Raw genomic sequence first — 21,492 nt, 5'->3', positions numbered from 1 at the left:
ACGCATTGAGGTGCTAGCCCCTTCCGTGACTAGTAGTTTGAGTGTTGGTGGGACATTCCATGGTTTCCTAATGTCCGAGGCTGCAGGTCCCAGTGGTGGGATGTGAGCCACACTCATGGGGAGCAGGGGAAAGAGAGCTCGACTGTGCTCTCCTGAGGTGCAGGATCTAACAGATGTGCTTCAGATGATGGCCTTGAGTGGGGAGAGCACTGACCTTACGCGATCACTCCTGGACACCATCAGTGGGGTGGGTGATGAAGTAGTGGGACTGTCGGGAGAACAAGCAATCTCGCGAGAAATGGGAACGATGTCCGGGACTATGAGTGAGGGAATGTCAGAGATAGTGCAAACACCATCAGTGAACATGAGGGAGGGAATGTTGCAGGTCGTTGAGACATTGAAGGCACATGAGGGGCAGCATGTTGGAGTTAGCTGTTGCAAAGGAACACGCCCAAACCCCGCGCCCATTGACTGAATCAACTGGCACTCCGACTCCAATCCCCACACCAGCCTCTGAAGAGCCCCAAACCGGGTCATCCACATTCTAGGAGGCGGGCGGCAAAGAATAAGCTTGGTACTAACCCCAGAAACACTGCGCCACTGCCTTTGGGCAGGGCTGGTGGTGTCACCAAGAACAAGCGCAGCAGGCGGTCTTAAAATAAGGTGGAGGAGAGATGGGTGCAGCCTTTCTTTGCTGCTGTTATTATTGTTACTGCTATAATTGTTGTTCTCAAATTGTTTTTTGTAAGTTATGTAAATTTACAAGTTTAAAAGTTAGTAAGTGATCTTAAAGTTTGTAAGTGATCATAACTTAAAACTTTAAAGTATGATACAAGAATAATTTTATTAAAGAACGGTTTGTTAAATTGATGAATATATTTTACATTAAAACTGAATCATTTACATTATTTGTTCCATTATTAGCACAACTTTTGAAGTAAACAAGAATCATTTCCATCATTTGTTCCATTAACACAACACAACATTACGGAACATGTCCAAACAGTAAACATGGTCCATGTGGAATAGTTGTAGCTGAGCCTTCAGTCAGCAAAACGTTCACGGATGAGCTGCTGGAGCAAGGCTCGAGCAATCATTAAAAGGGCACGATGGCCTGCCCTCCTCCACTGTCGTGCTCCGGGTTCAGGTACTTGCAAGGCTTCCTCGTCATCTGCATCTTCATCATTATCAGTCACCCTCACCGCAGGTGGGTCTTCTCTTACCAGCTGCTGCTGCCTCATGATGGCCACGTTGCGCAGCATGCAGCACACAACAATGACCGACAATCTCAGGGGAGTATAGCAAGTAGCTTCCAGAATGGTCCAGGCATCGGAAATGCTGTTTCAAGATGCCAACGGTCCTCTCTATGATGCTGCGCATTGCAATGTGCGACATGCTGTATTCCCGGTCAGCTTCCGTCCGGGTTACGCGCAAGGGCATCATGAGCCAGGTGGCAAAGCTGTACCCTTCGTCTTCCAATAGTCAGCTCTGCCCTTCTGGCTGCTGCTGCTAAAACATAGCAGATATAATGTTCTTGCGTAGGATGAGCGTATCATGGGTGCTCCCAAGGTTATCTTACATCGACTGACATGATGCGATGCATGTCATGTCACACAAGCTGTACATTAATGGAGTGGAAGTCTTTTCTGTTCCTGTACATCTCGGAATCCTCCAAAAGGTGCTCGCAAGGTGATGTGGGTACAATCAATGCAGCCCTATTTCTTTGGGAAGCCAGTAATCCTAGAGAAGCCCACAGCCCTGTCACGCATTGATGGACGATCACAGGGAACTTTATGTAATCATTCCTCCGGGAATATAGTGCAACAATCACCTGCCGAATGCAGATGTGTGTTGCATGTTGAGAAATGGCGCACATATCCCCAGTTGTAGCTTGAAACGATCCGGAGGCATAGAATGAAAGTGCAGCTGTAACCTTCATTTCAACTGACAAAGCAGTCCTCTTGACGCTTCTAGGTTGCAGGTCTGCTTTCACCAACTCACAGTTACAACTTCTTTGCGGAAACGCAGTCTTCTGACAGTCTGTATAACTCAGGTTCAGGGTATGAATGCCTGTCTCGATATACCCGAGGTGGGTAAGGCCTCCTACCCAGCACCCTGCGGGCTCAGAGATTGGTTTCTCATGCGATGACGTCAAATCATTTGTCTCCTCCGTAGCACCATGATGCAGAGGGCTCGCACAAGGTATAGTATTGTTAGTCTTGCCCCCATGGTTACATTTTACCTTTGCAAGTAGCTCAAAATGGCAGGAAGGCAGGCAGGACTGGTTCTTTGTTGTCTCTCTCCCAAAGGTCTATATGGACCGCACCCAGGTCTCAGCAGTCTTGTGACTTCTCTCTCCTCTTCCCCTTCTCCCTTCTCCTCCCCCCCCACCCCCCGCTCCCCCACCCTTCTCCCAGCTTGCTTTGCAGCTGAGCCCATGTCCGAGCACGGGGCTGATTCTGCCGACCAAATCTGTGACCGTCCAGCCCTGTTTGAAGACGTTCGGTGGTGGCGTGCGAGTAAAAAAAAAATGAAAACTTCAGAATTCCATGAAACTTCCATGTACTCCGTTGAAAGGTTAAAAAAAATGTAATCTTTATTATGGATATTTAAAATGTTCCCAACTCCCTCTAGAAACTATGAGGAGAAATAATGGCGTCTTTCAGCGCCGATTTCTCAATGTGCGCTGTTTTCTGTTAACTCACCAGAAAGCTTTTTTGGGAGTGGCCAGATACGCCGACCTAGCAGAACTTTTTTTTGGCCAAACTGTGAAAAAAAAAAATCAGCAAAACTGGCGCAGACATGAGGGAATGTAAAAAAAAAATCGTAACTCAGTTATGCCGGTGCAGATTCCTGTGAGAAACTTTGATTTAAATACCTATGCCAAAAAAATGCTGCAAATGACCCAGGAAAATTGAGTCCATGGTGTATAAAAGATCATGGTTTTGAACGGTTTGTAAGAGTATACTCAAAACATACAGAAAGCAGTAAAGTCATTCTCTGTATGCAGTTAAAGGTCGCTAAAGTCTGTTCCGTATACTCCATTACGAAGTCTTGTGTTCACTCGAAACATATTGTTGTGAACCAGTGAAGAAAGGATGTTGCTTTTCAAAAGTGCATGTTTTGTTGGACTACTTTTCTCATACTAACAGCCTCTTGCCTCGCTCCAGAAAGAATTCTGTAGTCTTTTTTCAGCCATAACTGAAATCATAAAATAGTGGATGCATTGGTGATCATTTTCCAGCAGTCTATTGACTCTGGATCAGTTCCTATGGACTGGAGGGTAGCTAATGTAACACCACTTTTTAAGAAAGGAGGAAGAGAGAAAACAGGAAATTATAGACTGGTTAGCCCGACATCAGTGGTGGGGAAAATGTTGGAATCAATTATTAAAGATGAAATAACAGCGCATTTCGAAAGCAGTGACAGGTTCGGTCCAAGTTAGCTTGGATTTATGCAAGGGAAGTCATGCTTGACAAATCTTCTGGAATTTTTTGAGGATGTAACTAGTAGGGTGGACAGGGGAAAACCAGTGGATGTGGTGTATTTGGACTTTCACAAGGCTTTTGACAAGGTCCCACACAAGAGATTGGTGTGCAAAATTAAAGCACATGGTACAGGGGGTAATGTATTGACATGGATAGAGAACTGGTTGACAGACACGAAGCAGAGATTCGTGATAAACGGGTCCTTTTCAGAATGGCAGGCAGTGACTAGTGGGGTGCCGCAGGGCTCAGTGCTGGAACCCCAGCTATTTACAATATACATCAATGATTTAGATGAAGGAATTGAGTGTAATATCTCCAAGTTTGCAGATGACACTAAGCTGGGTGGCGGTGTGAGCTGCGAAGAGGATGCTAAGAGGCTGCAGGGTGACTTGGACAGGTTAGGTGAGTGGGCAAATGCATGGTAGATGCAGCATAATGTGGATAAATGTGAGGTTACCCACTTTGGTGGCAAAAACACGAAGGCAGAATATTATCTGAATCGCGGTAGATTATGAAAAGGGGAGGTGCAACAAGACCTGGGTGTCATGGTACATCAATCATTGAAAGTTGGCATGCAGGTACAGCAGGCGGTGAAGGCGGCAAATGGCATGTTGGCCGTCACAGCTAGGGGATTTGAATATAGGAGCAGGGAGGTCTTACTGCAGTTGTACAGGGACTTGGTGAGGCCTCACCTGGAATAGCGTGTTCAGTTTTGGTCTCCTAATCCGAGGAAGGACATTCTTTCTATTGAGGGAGTGCAACGAAGGTTCACTAGACTGATTCCTGGGAGGGCAGGACTGACATATGAGGAGAGACTGGACCGACTGTGCCTGTATTTACTGGAGTTTAGAAGAATGAGAGGGGATCTCATAGAAACATATAAAATACTGACTGGACAGGTTAGATGCAGGAAGAATATTCCCAAACTTGGAGAAGTCCAGAACCAGGGGACACAGTTTAAGGAGAAGGGGTAAGCCATTTAGGACCAAGATGAGGAGAAACTTCTTCACTCAGAGTTGTTAACCTGTGGAATTCTCTGCCGCAGAGTTGTTGATGCCAGTTCGTTGGATATATACAAGAGGGAGTTAGATATGGTCCTTACGGCTAAGGAGATCAAGGGGTATGGAGAGAAAGCAGGAAAGGGATACTGAGGTGATGATCAGCCATGATCTTATTGAATGGTGTTGCAGGCTCGAAGGGCCAAATGGCCTACACCTGCACCTATTTTCCATGTTTCTAAGTCTATGTTTCTATAAGACCTGAATTGTAGGAGTTAAAATTTCACCCAGGGGAACACATCTGACAGCTTTGTAAAAGTACACAACCTTGAAAGTACACGATCGTCTAGATGAGTGGAAAGCACATCACGAAATTCAGTTTTAAGGACATTATTCCTCACAAACTTGATCACACGCTTTGTCACACAAGCCTATTTTTAGGGGGTCTATCATCCTGCTGCAGTTCCTTTCTTTTCCTAATTGCCTCAAAACTAAAGAGCTTTCGCTGCATTAGAACTACATAACTTCTATCACATTATGATGGAAATAGAAACAATGCTGTATCACAGGATAAAAATAACAGTACCAAGCCATTACTCCAAAATCTTCAACTAATTTTGGTTAAAGGTCACAATTCCAAACTTTGGAAACTTCCATGAGGACCACCATCAAGCATGCTCCAAAGTGGGGGGTGGCAAGGAGAGGGACAAAAATCATAAGACCAGTAGTCCCATTTTAAAATACAGCTTCTATTGTTTTAACAGAGTCCATTTCTCCTACTAGTCACATTTCCTTGTAGCATTCTGTTGCTGCTTCTTATTCGATAATAAGAGGAGTAGGAGCACTAACAGTAGGAAGTAGTGTCGAAATCAACGGTCTCAAACACTACAGGAACAGCTGTTAATTATATTGTAGTTTATGGTAGTGAATTAAGATCTATAGTGTAGACCCAGCTACATTATCTTTCAAAGAGACCGTTGTTTAAAAAGGGAGAAAGGGATAGACCAAATAATTACACAGTCAGCCTAACCTCGGTGGTGGAAAAATTATTGGGAAAAATTCTGACGGAAGGGATAAATCTTCAATTAGAAAGACACTGGTTAATCAAGGACAGTCAGCGTGGATTTGTTAAGGGAAGGTTGTGTCTGATTAACTTGATTTAATTTTTGGAGGAGGTAACAAGGAGGGTCAATGAGGATAGTGCTTTTGATGATGTGTATGTGGATTTTAGCAAGGCTTTTGGTAAGGTCCCACATGGCAGACTGGTCACAAAAGTAAAAGCTCATGGGATCCAAGGCAAAGTGGCAAGTTGGATCCAAAATTAGCTCAGATGCAGAAAGTAAAGGTTAATAGTTGACTGGCATTTTTGTGACTGGAAAACTGTTTCCAGGGGGGTCCTGCAGGGCTCAGTACTAGGTCCCTTGCTTTTTGTGGTATATATCAACGATTTAGACTTGAATGTAAGGGCTATGATTAAGAAGTTTGCAGATGATACAAAAATTGGCCATGTGGTGATTGATGAAGAAAGCAAGCTGTAGATTGCAGGAAGGTATCAATGGACTGGTCTGGTGGGCAGAACAGTGGCAAATGGAATTCAATCTGGTAAAGTATGAGGTAATGCATTTGGGGAGGGCTAACAAGACATGGCAATACACAATAAATGGTAGGATACGGAGAAGTGTAGAGGAATAGAAGGACCTTGGAGTGCATTTCCACAGATCCCTGAAGACAGGTAGATAAGGTTAAGGTGGTATACAGCATACTTTATTAGCCGAGGCATAGAATACAAAGCAGGGAGGTCATGCTTGAACTGTATAAAACACTAGTTAGGCCACAACTAGACTACTGGTCACTACATTACAGGAAAGATGTGATTGCACTAGAGAGGGTACAGAGGAGATTTACGAGGATGTTGCCTTCACTGGAGAATTTTAGCTATGAGGAAAGATTGGATAGGCTGGGTTGTTGTCTTTGGAATAGACAAGACTGAGGGGAGACCTAATTGAGGTGCATAAAATTATGAGGGGTCTGGATAGAGTGGATAGGATGGACTTATTTCCCTTAGTAGAGAAAGCAACAAGCAGGGGGCATAGATTTAAAATAATTGGTAGGAGGTTTAAGAGGGGATTTAAGGGAAATTGCTTCACACACAAGGTGGTGGGGGTCTGAAACTTACTGCCTGAAAGGGTAGTAGAGGCAGAAACCTTCACCACATTTAAAAAGGTACTTGGATATGCATTTGAAGTGCCGTAACCTACAAGGCTACAGACCAAGAGCTGGAAAATGGGATTAGGCTGGATAGCTCCGTCAGCCGGCACGGACACATTGGGCCAAATGGCCTCCTTCTGTGCTGTAAATTTCTATAATTCTATGATCAATCATATCAGCATTTAGAATGCAATACTGTTGAATTCATGCTGGATTGTCATAGAAGCAACTGTTTTTTGTTTAAGTATTTCATGCATTTGTGGAACATTAAGTGTTAACAATTTCTAAGATTTCATTCTCACTGTTAAATTAACCTTTAAATTTGAATAATAAATGTGAAACTATATTTACTGAAAATGTTTCAAGCAACTAACAATTATGATTTGAACCAGTCAATTTTTAGGATTGGGACCAGTTCCTTAACTTACTTTTATATTTGAGAGTAGTTTTAAAACTATAGCTCAGTTCTGCCATTTAAAATAATCACTCAAGGGAAATTAATTACAAAAGGCAATTTTTTTTCTCAATTAATATATGAACAAAGATAGAAGTTGTGCACTTTCCACAGAACTGGCCCTGGATTGGAACCACAGAAAAATCACTTCTTTAAAAGCAGCCTTTTGTGGATCAATCTCAAGATATAAAAAACAAAGACTCAACCTATGTCTACACTTCCACCATCAAATGTTCACAATGCTTCAGCTGGAGATGATCAACTAACAAAATTCCAACAAAAATAAGCATATATCTGTTGATCTGCTTGAAATACAGGTTAAACTTCTCTTATCCAGACTCCCTTATCCGGCACCACCCCTCATCCAGGACCATTCCTAGCCGTCGGGTGGCTCATGCGCAGAACGCGACAGTCAAAATCCTACTCACAAATATAATCTTTCTCCTCAATCAGCTGCCTCCTCCTTGTCGCCCTGCTGGAACTCCTGCAGCCACAGTCCTCGGGCCAGCTGCTCCTCCCCACAGCGCTCCCTCCCTAGGGAGAGGGGATGTGGTCGGACCAATTCTTCTCGACCCACCATCTCTTCTGGGCTCGCCGATTCTTCGGGGCCCCCTGCACACTGATTGGCTGGCTGACTGACTGATGGTCCAGCCAATCAGCGTACACACACACACACTTACCCCACTTACAGCACTTAAATGCGCAGTCCACCCAAACATGTGACTTCCCCTCCTCCGGCAAAATCTCTCGTTCAGGACAAGCCAGGTCCCAAAGGTGCCGGATAATGGAGATTCAACCTGTACTTAGAAATGTTGACTTAAGATACTTGGAACAGCATTTTATTTTCTAAATGTCATGTTTGACCCCTCTCCGCACTATAAAAGTACAGTATGATATTAATTTTTTCTGTATTCTGAATGCAATGAAGACCTGGTAAGTATATACATTAAGGAACACTAAAGAAAAATCTCATCATGCTGCCAAGTCTAAACGGTCATTTTCTAAACACACTTATCTAGCATCCTCAAAATCCAGAATTTATATCAATCCCCAGCTACAATTATGAATTTCAGCACTGTTTTGCCTAAATTATATACATTGTTTAAAAATAAAATTATTGCAGTGATTAACTAATTGCTAACTTTTTAAAATATCTGATCCTATTGCAACTAATGCTAACAAGACTATTTAAAAACCATCCGACAGGAAGAAAATTAAGTTATTTCTTCGACTGCTGGACTCAAAACTTCAGTGAGCACGAGTCCTAATCATTCCTATACACAGCAACGAAAAGGAGTTTGTTGTAAGAACATAATTGAAATTTATAGCACATACATACTCTGCAGTAATAAAATACAGAACAGCATGATGCATTGCGCAATGCTATTTTAGTCACGTGGCACGTTGCTACATGTTGTGGTTGTCTGGCAGTAGAAAAGTTAAATTGGTAATAAAATGGTCATAACCCTTTATCAGAAGTTGCAGATCAATATGTTTCAAAACAGTGGCCCGGATTTTGTGGTCAGCAGTGAGTGAACGGCACTAGTCGTTCATTCTACTTACTCACAGACTTTCTATAGGCTTTTGTATTCAAAGTTTCCATTATTGGAAATCAAAAACAGCCCGGCACCTTCTACAGGTGATCTGGGACCTGTGTGAACAGGGAAAGCAATAGTGCATCTCCTTCACCAGTCAGATTGAAGAATCCTTACTGAGGCACAAAAGTTTGAATAGTTCATTCAATGCCAAATCATGCACAGAAAGTGAAATAAAGATGGGAAAAGAAAGATGGGATTAAGGGCTAAATTTTGACTCACCCCTTTTTTCGGTGCACTTACCGGAGATGCGCCGTTTTTCTACGTTCAGAAGTGCGGCGAAAAAAATTCCTCCCCACTTTGGCCGCTGTCCGGCCTCCTCCCTGTGGTCGTGCAGCGTGGCCAGTCGAGTCGGGGGTGGAGCCAGCGTCCTGCGCTGAAAACAGTGCCGAGACGTCGACACATGCGCAGTGGAGTGTCCGCGCATGCGCAGTAGCTCCTCGACCCAGCCTCTCCGTGTCTTGCTGCAGCCGCTGTGTGGGAGGGACCCGATGCCAGCCAAATGTTGCTGTGAGTAGGGGTAGTTGATTTGAAGCTTCAAATCATCTAGAAATCGCACTGGAGGCCACTCGGCCAGGGCTAGGGGTCGGCGGGCAGAACTGATAGTGCTCCTGCCTGGATGATTTCTATCTGTTCTCCTGCCTGCCCACCCCTAGTCTTGGCCGAGTGGCCTCCCAGTGTGATTGATAACGCGTTAAGTGTTGGGTCTCGCCACCAGCAATTAACAAGAGCAATCGGGGCCATGCCACTCAGTCTCAACTCGCCGTGGACCCACAGAACAGCCCCTGCACTCGCTCAACCAGCGAAGATTCTAATAAACTTAAGTCCCCGTCCTCTCTTCACGCCCCGCCCCCCCCCCCACCCCACCTTTTAATCTCTTTAAAACGGTGCCTCTGTTCAGAGCAGCTCTGAACGCCGTTCTATATTCTGGTCCTTGTCTCAGTGTGAGTGAGTGAATTTTTTTTTTTTTTAATTAACACATTCTCCTGTCTCTGGTTGAGTTAGCTGCGGCGTACAGTTTCTGCACTTGAGTTGATGTTCAGTATGTAAATAGCCATATCTCTGCACCCGACACTGCTATAACCAGCTTCTTTTTTTTTCCTGTTCCTGTTGTGTCTCCACCCCCCCCACCCCCCAACCCTTGTTCGGTTGCACCCACCAGACTAGTGGGAACTGAGAAGTGAGATTCCATCTCTTCCAACATGCAACTCTTAGAGAACAAATAGAAATCATCTAGGCAGGATTGGGCTCCTGCCTGCCCCTAGCCCTGGCCGAGTGGCCTCCCGGTGTAATCGATCCAGTATAATCATTGCAAACAAACAGTTGCTTTAAAGTAGTTGTGAGATTAAGGCAATTTAATTCAATGATCTTTTACTTTTATTTTTGTAGTTTAAGTTTCCATGAATGCTTCGGTTGTATAGTAAATTAACTTTGCGATGTTTGTCATATGATATCCTATATAACTGTTTGATCCTATTCACGTTCTTTAGTCATTAAGTTTCTTTATTAATGACCAAATTAAATTTTAGTCTTTTGAAACTCACTCGGCCAGGGCTAGGGGCGGGCAGGCAGGAGAACTGATACTATCAGTTCTGCTGGCCTCCCGCCCCTATCCCAGGCCGAATGGCCTCCGATGTACCTACCTGTACCAAAACTGTACACAGTACTCCAGGTGTGGCCTCATCAATACCCTGTACAGTTTGTAGCAGGACTTCTCTGCTTTTATACTCTACCCCCCTTTCAATAAAGGCCAACATTCCATTTGCCTTCCTGATTACTTGTTGTACCTGCATACTAACTTTGTGCTTCATGCACAAGGACCCCCCAGGTCCCTCTGTACTGCAGCACTTTGCAATTTTTCTCCATTTAAATTATTTGCTTTTCGATTATTTCTGCCAAAGTGGATCACCTCACATTTTCCCACATTATACTCCATCTGCCAAATTTTTGTCCACTTAGCCTGTCTGTATCCCTTTGCAGATTGTTTGTCCTCCTCACAATTTTCTTTCCCACCCATCTCTTTGTATCAGCAAATTTGGCTACATTACATGCAGTGGGATGTAATATTTATACGTGCACATTTTAGATCACAGTGTCACACCTTGCCAGTCAGTCAACATCTCTCATTTCAAGCTTATTGGAACAAAATGCAACTCTTGAGAAGAAACACGGTTGCTTTTATATTATTGAACTCTTTTAATGGATACAAGTCAGTAATTGTCTCAATTTCTATGATCAACTCACTCAACCTTGTAGTGCAAATGAAGCATTAAAAACACAGGTGCACTAGGTCAATATTATTCTATGTTCAGCTATGTAGGTTAGTTTTGCATCACAGGCAGAAAATACATCTGAATCAGCACATCATGCTCAAGAGCCGAGGTGAGGGCTCGCTGCTAAAAGAGCACAGATTAAATCATTTGCAAAATGACTCAAATTTAACAGGTTACATATGTCATATCATTTAACATTTAAATTAATATTGACAGTTACATGCTCTATCAAACAATTTTAATTATAGAACACAGAGTCTGTCATTTTATGTTGATAATGATCACCATTAGAGCTGTACTGATTTAATTCTGAAACTGTAGCATTTTATGACTAACTTAACACACAGATGCATAGCTGCTTTACAACACCTCTTTCCCCCTCCCCCACCACCACCCCGACCCGACACCAAGTCATTAATACAATAATTATTTTAGAGAGATTCATGAAAGGCAGCTCTGGTCGTAGTGCTGAGCAGCAAGTGGAAAAAAAGTGCACATCTGTCACATGATTCAAATTTTAAACAGAATATGATATGGAGATGTACCTTGTATGCAATTTACAACATTTGTTAAAATAAATGAAATTAAATAATTTATCTTTTTTACCTGCGCCTTGAGATTTGATTATTGATGCACTAGATGCTCTTCGTGCGTTTCCTGCTGTGCGTTGCTTTTTGTAGGTCGGTGGTGACCTTAAATATGTTCGGCCATCGTTTTGGTGGTTGGACCAATTTACTCCTGTAGCCTGCGGTTCACTCTGGGGCAACTCTGTTCTGTATGAAGAGTTGGGTCTCCCATCATCTAATGTTTGGGCGGGGGGGGGGGGGGGGGGTGGTGGAAAGCAAGACAACAAAGGAGTCTATTTTACAGACTATACAAATATCAAATATATTTCCAAAGTAACAATTCAGATTTTACAACCAACACAGCTTTATACAAAAACATTTCCAAATTAATGACAAGCATTGCCATTTTTCATCTCCTACAGCATTGAGCGGCTTACTTTTAATTCCCATATTCTGCAATGTCAGAAATAAATTGTTTTTTCACTACTTTCTTCTTGACTCTTGCACTTCGGAAATTTTTCTATCAGGATTGAACAGTGTGTTGTGGCATCAACAACTCACTTCTGGCTGTTACCAAAAGATGCTGAGAATAATGTATGCTAATAATACTACTCCTTACTCCATGCATCTCACCTGCATGAGCTGGCTGACATAAAGGGATTGGGGAGGGGGCGGGGAGAAAAAAAGAGAGAGAAATGAGGAGGAATAACAGATGTCTCGGTGTGATTATTGGCAGAAACTCAATAAACTTCATGTCTTGGGACACTTTATTTACAGCACATTATCATACCACCAGACAGCTGTAAGCACTTCAGTAAGCTCATCAGAAAAATGTATGTCTCTCACCTTTGTTAAAACGGAAAAGGCTTACAAAAGAGCTATAGGCTGATCTGAAGGGGGGTTCATCTTGATCTGGAGTCAGAGGCTTAAAATGGGTGAGATGGGATGGGCTTGTAGAAGAGCGAGACTGTTCATTCCCAAGATCCACGGAAAATTTGATCTTCTCCTCTGCTGCCATCACATGCACCTGGAATAAAAACAGATTAATTTTTCATTTTTGCTGGAATTTAAACACATTTTCAACTGCCATGTCAGTCGGTAGCACTCATCTCCAAGTCAGAAAGTTGTAGATTCATGTCCCAGAAACTTGAGCACAAAAATCTAGGCTGACACTCCAGTGCAGTACTGAGGGAGCGCTGCACTGTCAGAGGTGCCGACTTTCGGATGAGACATGAAACCAAGTCTGCGCTCAGGTGGACGGAAAAGATTCCATGGCACTATTTCAAAGGAGAGCAGGGAGTTATCCCTGGTGTCCTTCTAATATTTATCTCTTGATCAACATCACTGAAAACACACGATAATGATCATTATCACCGTGCTGTTTGCGGGAGCTTGTCGTGTGCAAATTGGCTGCCTCGTTTCCTACATTACAACAGCAAATGTACTTCAAAAGTATTTAATTGGCAGTAAAGTACTTTGGAAGATCCTGAAGTCATAAAACGCACTATATAAATGCAAGTCTTTTTCTCCTTTCTTTCAGTGCACACCCAGAACACCTGTACTTGGTGCAGAAAAAAGTCGTCTTAGCTGATTTGGTAAAATAAAAGCATAAAAATTTGGTGCACATCATAGAATTGCTGCATTCATGCATAATAAACCAAATAAAAACAGAATCCATCATAGAAGGTACTTTAACATTTCAAAACTGTAGCCAATGGCAAACGCATAGTTCGCTGGCCACTAGATAATAAATAATGTAAATCTGCCAACTTCTCTTGTTCTGGCAGTAGCAGAGGCCCATTTTCACAGGAATTAGGAGTTGCTGACAGGTTTATTGGTGCCACTTTTGTCTGGTGCGCAATGAAGAATGCTATCAGGGGGAAGTGTCTAAGGGGGAAAAGTAATTACTTTGAACCACTCTTCCAAGTTCAATGCGCAAAAGACACCAGAAAAAAAAACTTGCATTTATGACCTCAGGATGTCCATAGCACTTCACAGCCAATGAAGTGCAGTCACTGTTGTAATAAGAACATAATAGGAGGAGTAGGCCATACGACTCCTCGATCCTGCTCCGCCATTCAATAAGATCATGGCTGATCTGATCATGGACTCAGCTCCACTTCCCTGCCCGCTCCCCATAACCCCTCATCGTTTAAGAAACTGTCTATTTCTGTCTTAAATTTATTCAATGTCCCAGCTTCCACAGCTTTGAAGCAGCAGATTCCACAGATCCACAACCCTCAAGAAATTTCTCCTGATCTGTTTTCAATGGGCGGCCCCTTATTCTAAAATCATGCCCTCTAGTTCTAGACTCCCCCATCAGTGGAAACATCCTCTCTGCATCCACCTTGTCAAGCCCCCACATAATCTTATATGTTTCGATAAAATCACGTTTCATTCTTCTGAATTCCAATGAGTAGAGGCCCAACCTACTCAACCTTTCCTCATAAGTCAACCACCTCATCTCCGGAATCAACCTAGTGAACCTTCTCTGAACTGCCTCCAAAGCAAGTATTTCCTTTTGTAAATATGGAAACCAAAACTGTACGCAGTATTCCAGATGTGGCCTCACCAATACCCTGTATAGCTGTAGCAAGATTTCCCTGCTTTTATATTCCATCCCCTTTGCAATAAAGGCCAAGATTCCATTGGCCTTCCTGATCACTTGCTGTACCTGCATACTATCCGTTTGCGTTTCATACACAAGTACCCCCAGGTCCCACTGTACTGCAGCACTTTGCAATCTTTCTCCTTTTAAATAATAACTTGCTCTTTGATTTTTTTTCTGCCAAAGGGCATGACCTCACATTTTCCAACATTATGCTCCATCTGCCAAATTTTTGCCCACTCACTTAGCCTGTCTATGTCCTTTTGCAGATTTTGTGTGTCCTCCTCACTCATTGCTTTTCCTCCCATCTTTGTATCGTCAGCAAACTTGGCTACGTTACACTCGGTCCCTTCTTCCAAGTTGTTAATATAGATTGTAAATAGTTGGGGTCCCAGCACTGATCCCTGCAGCACCCCACTAGTTACTGGTTGCCAACCAGAGAATGAACCATTTATCCCAACTCTGTTTTCTGTTAGCCAATCTGCTATCCATGCTTATATATATATTACCCCGAAGCCCGTGAACTTTTATCTTGTGCAGTAATCTTTTATGTGCAACCTTGTCAAAAGCCTTCTGGAAATCCAAATACACCACATCCACTGGTTCCCCTTTATCCACCCTGTTCGTTACATCCTCAAAGAACTCCAGCAAATTTGTCAAACATGACTGCCCCTTCATAAATCCATGCTGACTCTGCCTGACCGAATTTTGCTTTTCCAAATGTCCTGTTACAGCTTCTTTAATAATGGACGGCAACATTTTCCCAACCACAGATGTTAGGCTAACTGGTCTGTAGTTTCCTGCTTTTTCTCTGCCTCCTTTTTTTAAATAATAATGTATGGAAACATTACTATTTAAAACACAGCAAGTTCTCACAAACACCAATGTATTAAATGATCAATTGAACAATTTTACTGATGCTGGTTGGAGGATAAAAATTGACCAGGACAGCAGGCAAATTTTCCTGCGTTTCTTCGAATAGCGGATGGGATCTTTTACATTCACCTGAAAGGGCAGACAAGACTTCCGTTTTACATCTCATCTGAAAGACACCACCTTGGAGAGTACTGCAGTCCCTCAGTACTGCTCCGGGGTACCTGCTAAGATTACGTGCTCAGGTCTCTAGAATAGAATGTAGCTCAAGTCCACGAATTTCTGACTCAGGCAAAAGTGCTACCATTGAGCTAAGGCTTGCTCAATTTTTTTTTTGAGCGCACTTTCTCCTCCCACACCGCCCCCCCACCATTAATTTTCTCTTCTCTATTGAAAACAAGTACTCCTGGGGTACAATCCACAGAGTCAACAGGCCAAGTATTAGGAAAGGGAAATTGGAAAAAAAGAGTAGCAATTTTTTAAATGTATCTCTGGGAAATGGGCATTGCTGGAAATGCCACCATTTATTGGCCATCTCTATTTGCCCTCGAGAAGGTGGTGGTGTGCCACCTTCCTGAACCGCTGTAGTCCATGTGGTAATAATGACATGTCCTATTAAACCAATAAAGGGAGGGAAGGACTCAGATTTAAAAAAGGAATGAGAGCAAAGTCCAGGTCATCATCAACAGTGTTAAAGGTAATATAAGTACTTCAGTTTCAGAAAAAAATATAGGAAACAAAATAACTGATCAAAATACAACAGAAGTGATTAAAAAAAAGCAAGGAGTGTGATAAGTTAAAACATGTGTCAAAACATCAGGGCATAAGGGCAAGACAAGGTCTATTGATCAACTAAAAATTCTATACACTAATGAATGTAGCATAAGAAATGAGAGAACAGGCCATCTTAGATTCAGGAATGAGTAATGAGTCTGAATTAGTCATTAATCCAACAGTAAAGGAACACCTAGCTAACATTGACTATAATATGATAGAATTCGATATTAGATTTGAGGGGGAGAAGGGCAAGTCATAAGACAAGGTTTCAAATTTTAGGTTATGCTGACTTTGGAAGGATGAGGCAGGAATTGACCACAAAGATTGGGCAGAACTTTTAACGGTTAAAGCTACTAAAGAACTTTTAAGGTCTTGAACCAGACATACCAATAGGCAGCAGTCAATATCGTTTATGCAATACATCAGAATTATTAAGCTTACAACAATAGTATACGAGCCAAAAGTGGGCAGCGGAAATGTTACAAGGGCACCCTCAAAGCCTTCCTGATGAAGTGCAACATCCCCACAGACACCTGGGAGTTTCTGGCCAAAGACCATCCTAAGTGGAGGAAGTGCATCCGGGAGGGCGCTAGCACCTCAAGTCTCGTCACCGAGAGCGAGCAGAAATCAAGCTCAGGCAGCTGAAAGAGCATGCGGCAAACCAGTCCCACCCACCCCTTCCCTCAACAACTATTTGTCCCACCTGTTAGAGATTGCGGTTCGCATATTGGACTGTACGGCCACCTAAGAACTCATGCCAAGAGTGAAAGCAAGTCTTCCTCGATTCAGAGGGGCTACCCATGATGACGACGACTTTAAAAGCGATAGTTGTACGACAGCTCGCAGGCCCAGGTCCCCGTTTTACTTCCGGACACAGCTAATGTTGTCCTAAATCTGTCCGTTGCTATCCCAGCAGCTTCTGTGCAAAGGTATTCTTTGAGGATCAATGTCTTAACCAATTACTTAGCAAAGGTTCATTAGGCCAGTGTCCATATAATGGGCCCAATTTTTCCAAGCCCGTTATCTGGCATAATACCAGAGTTACGCCAGTTATTCTAGGCCAGAAATAATTTGCCAAAGTTTCCCCGATGTATAATTCAAATTTGACGCCGTTCATCGTGTCGATTAGCCTCGGCAGGTGGAGCCTGCTGTCTGTGCAAAAAAAACGATGCCGAACCTTCTACACATGCACGGGAAAAAAGTTATGTTTTTGACGTCGTTGCAATGGACGCGCATGCGCACTACATCTCAGAGTTGGCAATCAGCCATTTTTAAAGAGCCAGTTGTGTGCGAAAACATTGACTGTTGAGTGAGAGCATTGGAAAAATCGCAGCTGCAGCAATACAAGACGCAACGGGGTGCAAGGACCAAGAATTTCTTACAGGAAGTAGTGGAGGCACGAGTTACTGTGATTGAGAAGAGATGACAGGAGCTGGACACCAGCAGAGGTCACATAAAAGTTCCACACAAAGAAAAGAAGAAATGCTGGAACCAAGTTGCAGAAGATTATTGTGCAATGGTGACCACCACGAGATCTGGAGGTCAGTGTAAAAAGTGATAGGACCTTAGTTAAGTAGTTAGTTAGTGTAAGTAATATTTTTATTTATTCAATGCAATTGCATTTGTAAATGTGCCCATCTGTATGTCCCACCCAGCAGAAAGACACCCTCTTTAAAAAGTTATTGTTGTGTATCTGTAAAGCATGCACTCCCATGTTCTGCCACCAGGGAGCTCATCCACTGAAGTCCCAAGGGATCCCAGCACCCCTTGGGAGCACTGTATATAAGCCGGCCCCTAAGGCCTGTTCCTCACTCTGGAGTGTCTTATTAAAGACTGAGGTCACTGTTACTTTAACCTCCCTGTGTGCAGCCTCATCGGTGTTAGGAACACAATAACTGGCGACGAGAATACGAATCCAACGCAAAGATGTAGCAAACTGTGGGCATCCTGGAGAAGTTCTCCGAGGGTGAGGATTGGGAAGCCTATGTCGAACGGCTAGACCAGTACTTTGTAGCCAATGAGCTGGACGGAGAAGGAAGCGCTGCAAAAAGTAGAGCGGCCCTCCTCATAGTCTGCGGGGCACCGACCTAACAGCCTCATGAAGAATCTTCTGGCTCCGTGAAACCCACAGATAAGTCGTATGGAGGAGCTGTGTACACTGGTTCGGGAGCATCTTAACCCGAGGAAGAGCTTGCTGATTACGAGGTATCGGTTCTACACGTGCCAGTGATCTGAAGGTCAGGAAGTGGCGAGCTACGTCGCCGAGCTAAGGCGACTTGCAGGGCAATGTGAGTTTGATGGCTACCTGGAGCAGATGCTCAGAGACTTTTTTGTACTGGGCATTGGCCACGAGACCATCCTACGAAAACTTGTGACTGTAGAGACACCGACCCTCAGTAAGGCCATTGCAATAGCACAGGCGTTTATGTCCACCAGTGATAACACCAAACAAATCTCTCAGCACACAACTGCCAGCAGGCCTCAGGTGACCCAGATGACTCAGAGTCCCAACAAAGGATGAATGCAATGCAATTCACACCTTGTTGGCATTGTGGAGGCTTCTATTCAGCCTATTCATGCCGCTTCAAAGGGTATGTTTGCAAGAGCTGCGGAACAATGGGGCACCTCCAAAGAGCTTGCAAACGAGCTGAAAGCTCTGCAAAACCTGCTAACCACCACGTGGCAGAGGAAGATCGGTCCATAGTGGATCAAAGCAATTTCGAGCCCGAGAGGCGCGGCAGATGCTGAAGTACACGGGGTGCACACATTTTCGATGAAATGTCCACCTATAATGCTAAATGTAAAATTGAATGGCTTACCCGTAGCCATGGAACTGGACACTGGCGCTAGCCAATCCATCATGAGTAAAAAGATATTTGAGAGACTGTGGTGCAACAAGGCAGTCAGACCAGCCCTGAGCCCCATCCACACGAAACTGAGAACGTACACCAAAGAGCTCATCACTGTCCTGGGTAGCACCATGGTCAAGGTCATCTACGAGGGCACGGTGCACGAACTGCCACTCTGGATTGTCCCGGGCGATGGCCTCACATTGCTAGGAAGGAGCTGGCTGGGCAAAATCTGCTGGAACTGGGATGACATCCGAGCACTATCACATGTCGATGAGGACTCATGTACCCAGGTTCTGAACAAATTTCCTTCCCTTTTTGAGCCAGGCATTGGAAACTTTTCCGGGGCAAGGGTGCGGATCCATTTGGTCGTAGAGGCACGACCCATTCACCACAATGTGCAAGCGGTATCTCACATGATGAGGCAGAGAGTGGAAATCGAGTTGAACAGGCTGCACACAGGGAGGTTAAAGTAACAGTGACCTGTCTTTAATAAGACACTCCAGAGTGCAGAACAGGCCTTAGGGGCCGGCTTATATATAGTGCTTCCAAGGGATGCTGGGATCCCTTGGGACGTCAGGGGGATGAGCACCCTGGTGGCGGAACATGGGAGTGCATGCTTTACAGATACACATCACTCCTCCTCCCGCCCCCCACCCCCCGCCCAAAGTCCAAGTGAAAACTATTTGCAAGGTGAGGTGGTCGGGAGCCTTTCTTTCCCTGGTGGACCGTCTCAGTACAAATGTCTATTCTGGTGTGTTGGCTGTGCCCTCGCTGGGCTGGCGTGTTTTTGGCCCTGCAGGGCTGCTAGGTGAGCCTGGTATTGCTGGGCTGTTGGGCGTCATGGGTTCGATTTCCTGCTCCGGCGTGGTGTCGTTGATCCTTTGGATGTGTGTTGTGGGCTCGAAAAAGGTGGTGTCTGCTGTGGGTTGTTCAGGGCAGTCTGTGAACCGCAACCTCGTTTGGTCCAGGTGCTTTCTGCAAATTTGTCCATTGTCTAGTTTGACTACAAACACCCCATTCCCTTCTTTAACTATCACCGTGCCCGCGATCCACTTGGGATCATGTCCATAGTTTAGCACATACACAGGGTCATTCAGATCAATTTCCCGTGACACAGTGGCGCAACCATTGTTTACATTTTGTTGCTGCCGCCTGCTCTCTACCTGATCATGCAGGTTGGGGTGAACCAGCGAGAGTCTGGTTTTAAGTGTCCTTTTCATGAGTAGCTCAGCCGGGGGCACGCCTGTGAGTGAGTGGGGTCTCGTGCAGTAGCTGAGCAGTACTCTGGACAGGCGGGTTTGGAGTGAGCCTTCTGTGACTCATTTAAGGCTCTGTTTGATGGTTTGTGCTGCCCGCTCTGCCTACCCATTGGAGGCTGGTTTAAACGGGGCCGAGGTGACATGTTTGATCCCATTGCGGGTCATGAATTCTTTAAATTCGGCATTGGTGAAACATGGCCCGTTGTCACTGACCAGTATGTCAGGCAGGCCATGGGTGGCAAACATGGTCCTCAGGCTTTCAATGGTGGCGGTGGCAGTGCTTCCAGACATTTTTTCACATTCAATCCATTTTGAAAAAGCATCCACCACCACCAGGAACATTTTACCGAGAAACGGGCCGGCATAGTCGACATGGATCCTCAACCATGGTCTGGAGGGCCAGGACCACAAACTTAGTGGTGCCTCTCTGGGCACGTTGCTCAACTGAGCACATACACTGCACTGCAGTACACAGGACTCTAAGTCAGAGTCAATACCAGGCCACCATATGTGCGATCTGGCTAATCGCTTTCATCATTACTATACCTGGGTGTGTGCTGTGGAGATCAGAGATGAACGGCTCCCTGCCCTTTTTTGGCAGCACTAGCGGTTACCCCACAACAGGCAGTCTGCCTGAATGGACAGCTCGTCCTTTCAACGCTGGAACGGCTTGATTGGCTCTTGCATTTCAACGGGGATGCTGGCCCAGCTCCCATGCAATACATAGTTTTTTTTACTCGGGACAGCAGAGGATCTTGGCTGGTCCAAGTCCTAATCTGGCGGGCCGTGTCAGGTGATTTATCATTTTCAAATGCTTCCATGACCATCAACAAGTCTGCGGGCTGCGCCACCATCAACAAGTTTGCAGGATGCGCCATTTCCACCCCCGTGGTGGGTAATGGTAGCCGACAGAGCATCCACACAGTTCTCGATGCCTGGCCTGTGGCGGATGGTATAGTTATATGCCGATAGCGCGAGTGCCCACCTTTGTATGCGGGTTGAGGCATTAGTATTTATCCCCTTGTTTTCAGCGAACAGGGATGTGAGGGGGTTGTGATCGGTTTCCAGCTCAAATTTGAGGCCAAACAGGTACTGATGCATTTTCTTTACCCCGAACACACACGCTAATGCCTCTTTCTCAATCATGCTGTAGGCCCTCTTGGCCTTAAACAAGCTCCTGGAAGCATAGGCGACAGGTTGCAACTTCCCCACAACGTTAGCTTGTTGTAATACACACCCGACTCCGTACAGCGACGCGTCACATTCTAGCACAAGTCTTTTACATGGGTTATACAACATAAGCAGCTTGTTGGAGCATAAAATGTTTCTGGCTTTCTCAAAAGCAATTACTTGGTTTTTTTCCCCATACCCAGTTCTCACCTTTGTGCAGTAACACATGTAGGGCTCTAAAAGGGTGCTTCACCCCGGTAGGAAATTACCAAAATAGTTGAGGAGTCCCAGGAACGACCACAGCTCCGTGATGGTCTGTGGCCTGGGCGCGTTCCTGATAGCCTCTATCTTAGCGTCTGTGGGCCGAATGC

General features: G+C 44.5%; 1 protein-coding gene across 4 annotated transcripts in view; it reads right to left on the bottom strand.

Annotated features, from left to right (window-relative positions):
• The window catches only part of pikfyve (phosphoinositide kinase, FYVE finger containing), a 215,381-nt gene that overhangs the window by 132,682 nt on the left and 61,207 nt on the right, over positions 1-21,492 (bottom strand). For all 4 annotated transcript variants that reach the window (XM_070876033.1, XM_070876034.1, XM_070876035.1 and 1 more), the window contains exons 2-3: positions 12,429-12,609; positions 11,623-11,817 (exon numbers count right to left, since the gene is read on the bottom strand). In XM_070876033.1, the coding sequence (XP_070732134.1) occupies positions 11,623-11,817; positions 12,429-12,600 (367 nt within the window). In that variant the 5' untranslated portion in view covers positions 12,601-12,609. The remainder of the gene's footprint in view (positions 1-11,622; positions 11,818-12,428; positions 12,610-21,492) is intronic.

The sequence above is a fragment of the Pristiophorus japonicus genome, chromosome 3, assembly GCF_044704955.1.
Source record: "Pristiophorus japonicus isolate sPriJap1 chromosome 3, sPriJap1.hap1, whole genome shotgun sequence".
NCBI classification, from domain to species: Eukaryota; Metazoa; Chordata; class Chondrichthyes; family Pristiophoridae; genus Pristiophorus; species Pristiophorus japonicus.
Note: the sequence above shows the minus strand (reverse complement) of the source record. Positions and strands in the feature narration are given on the sequence as shown.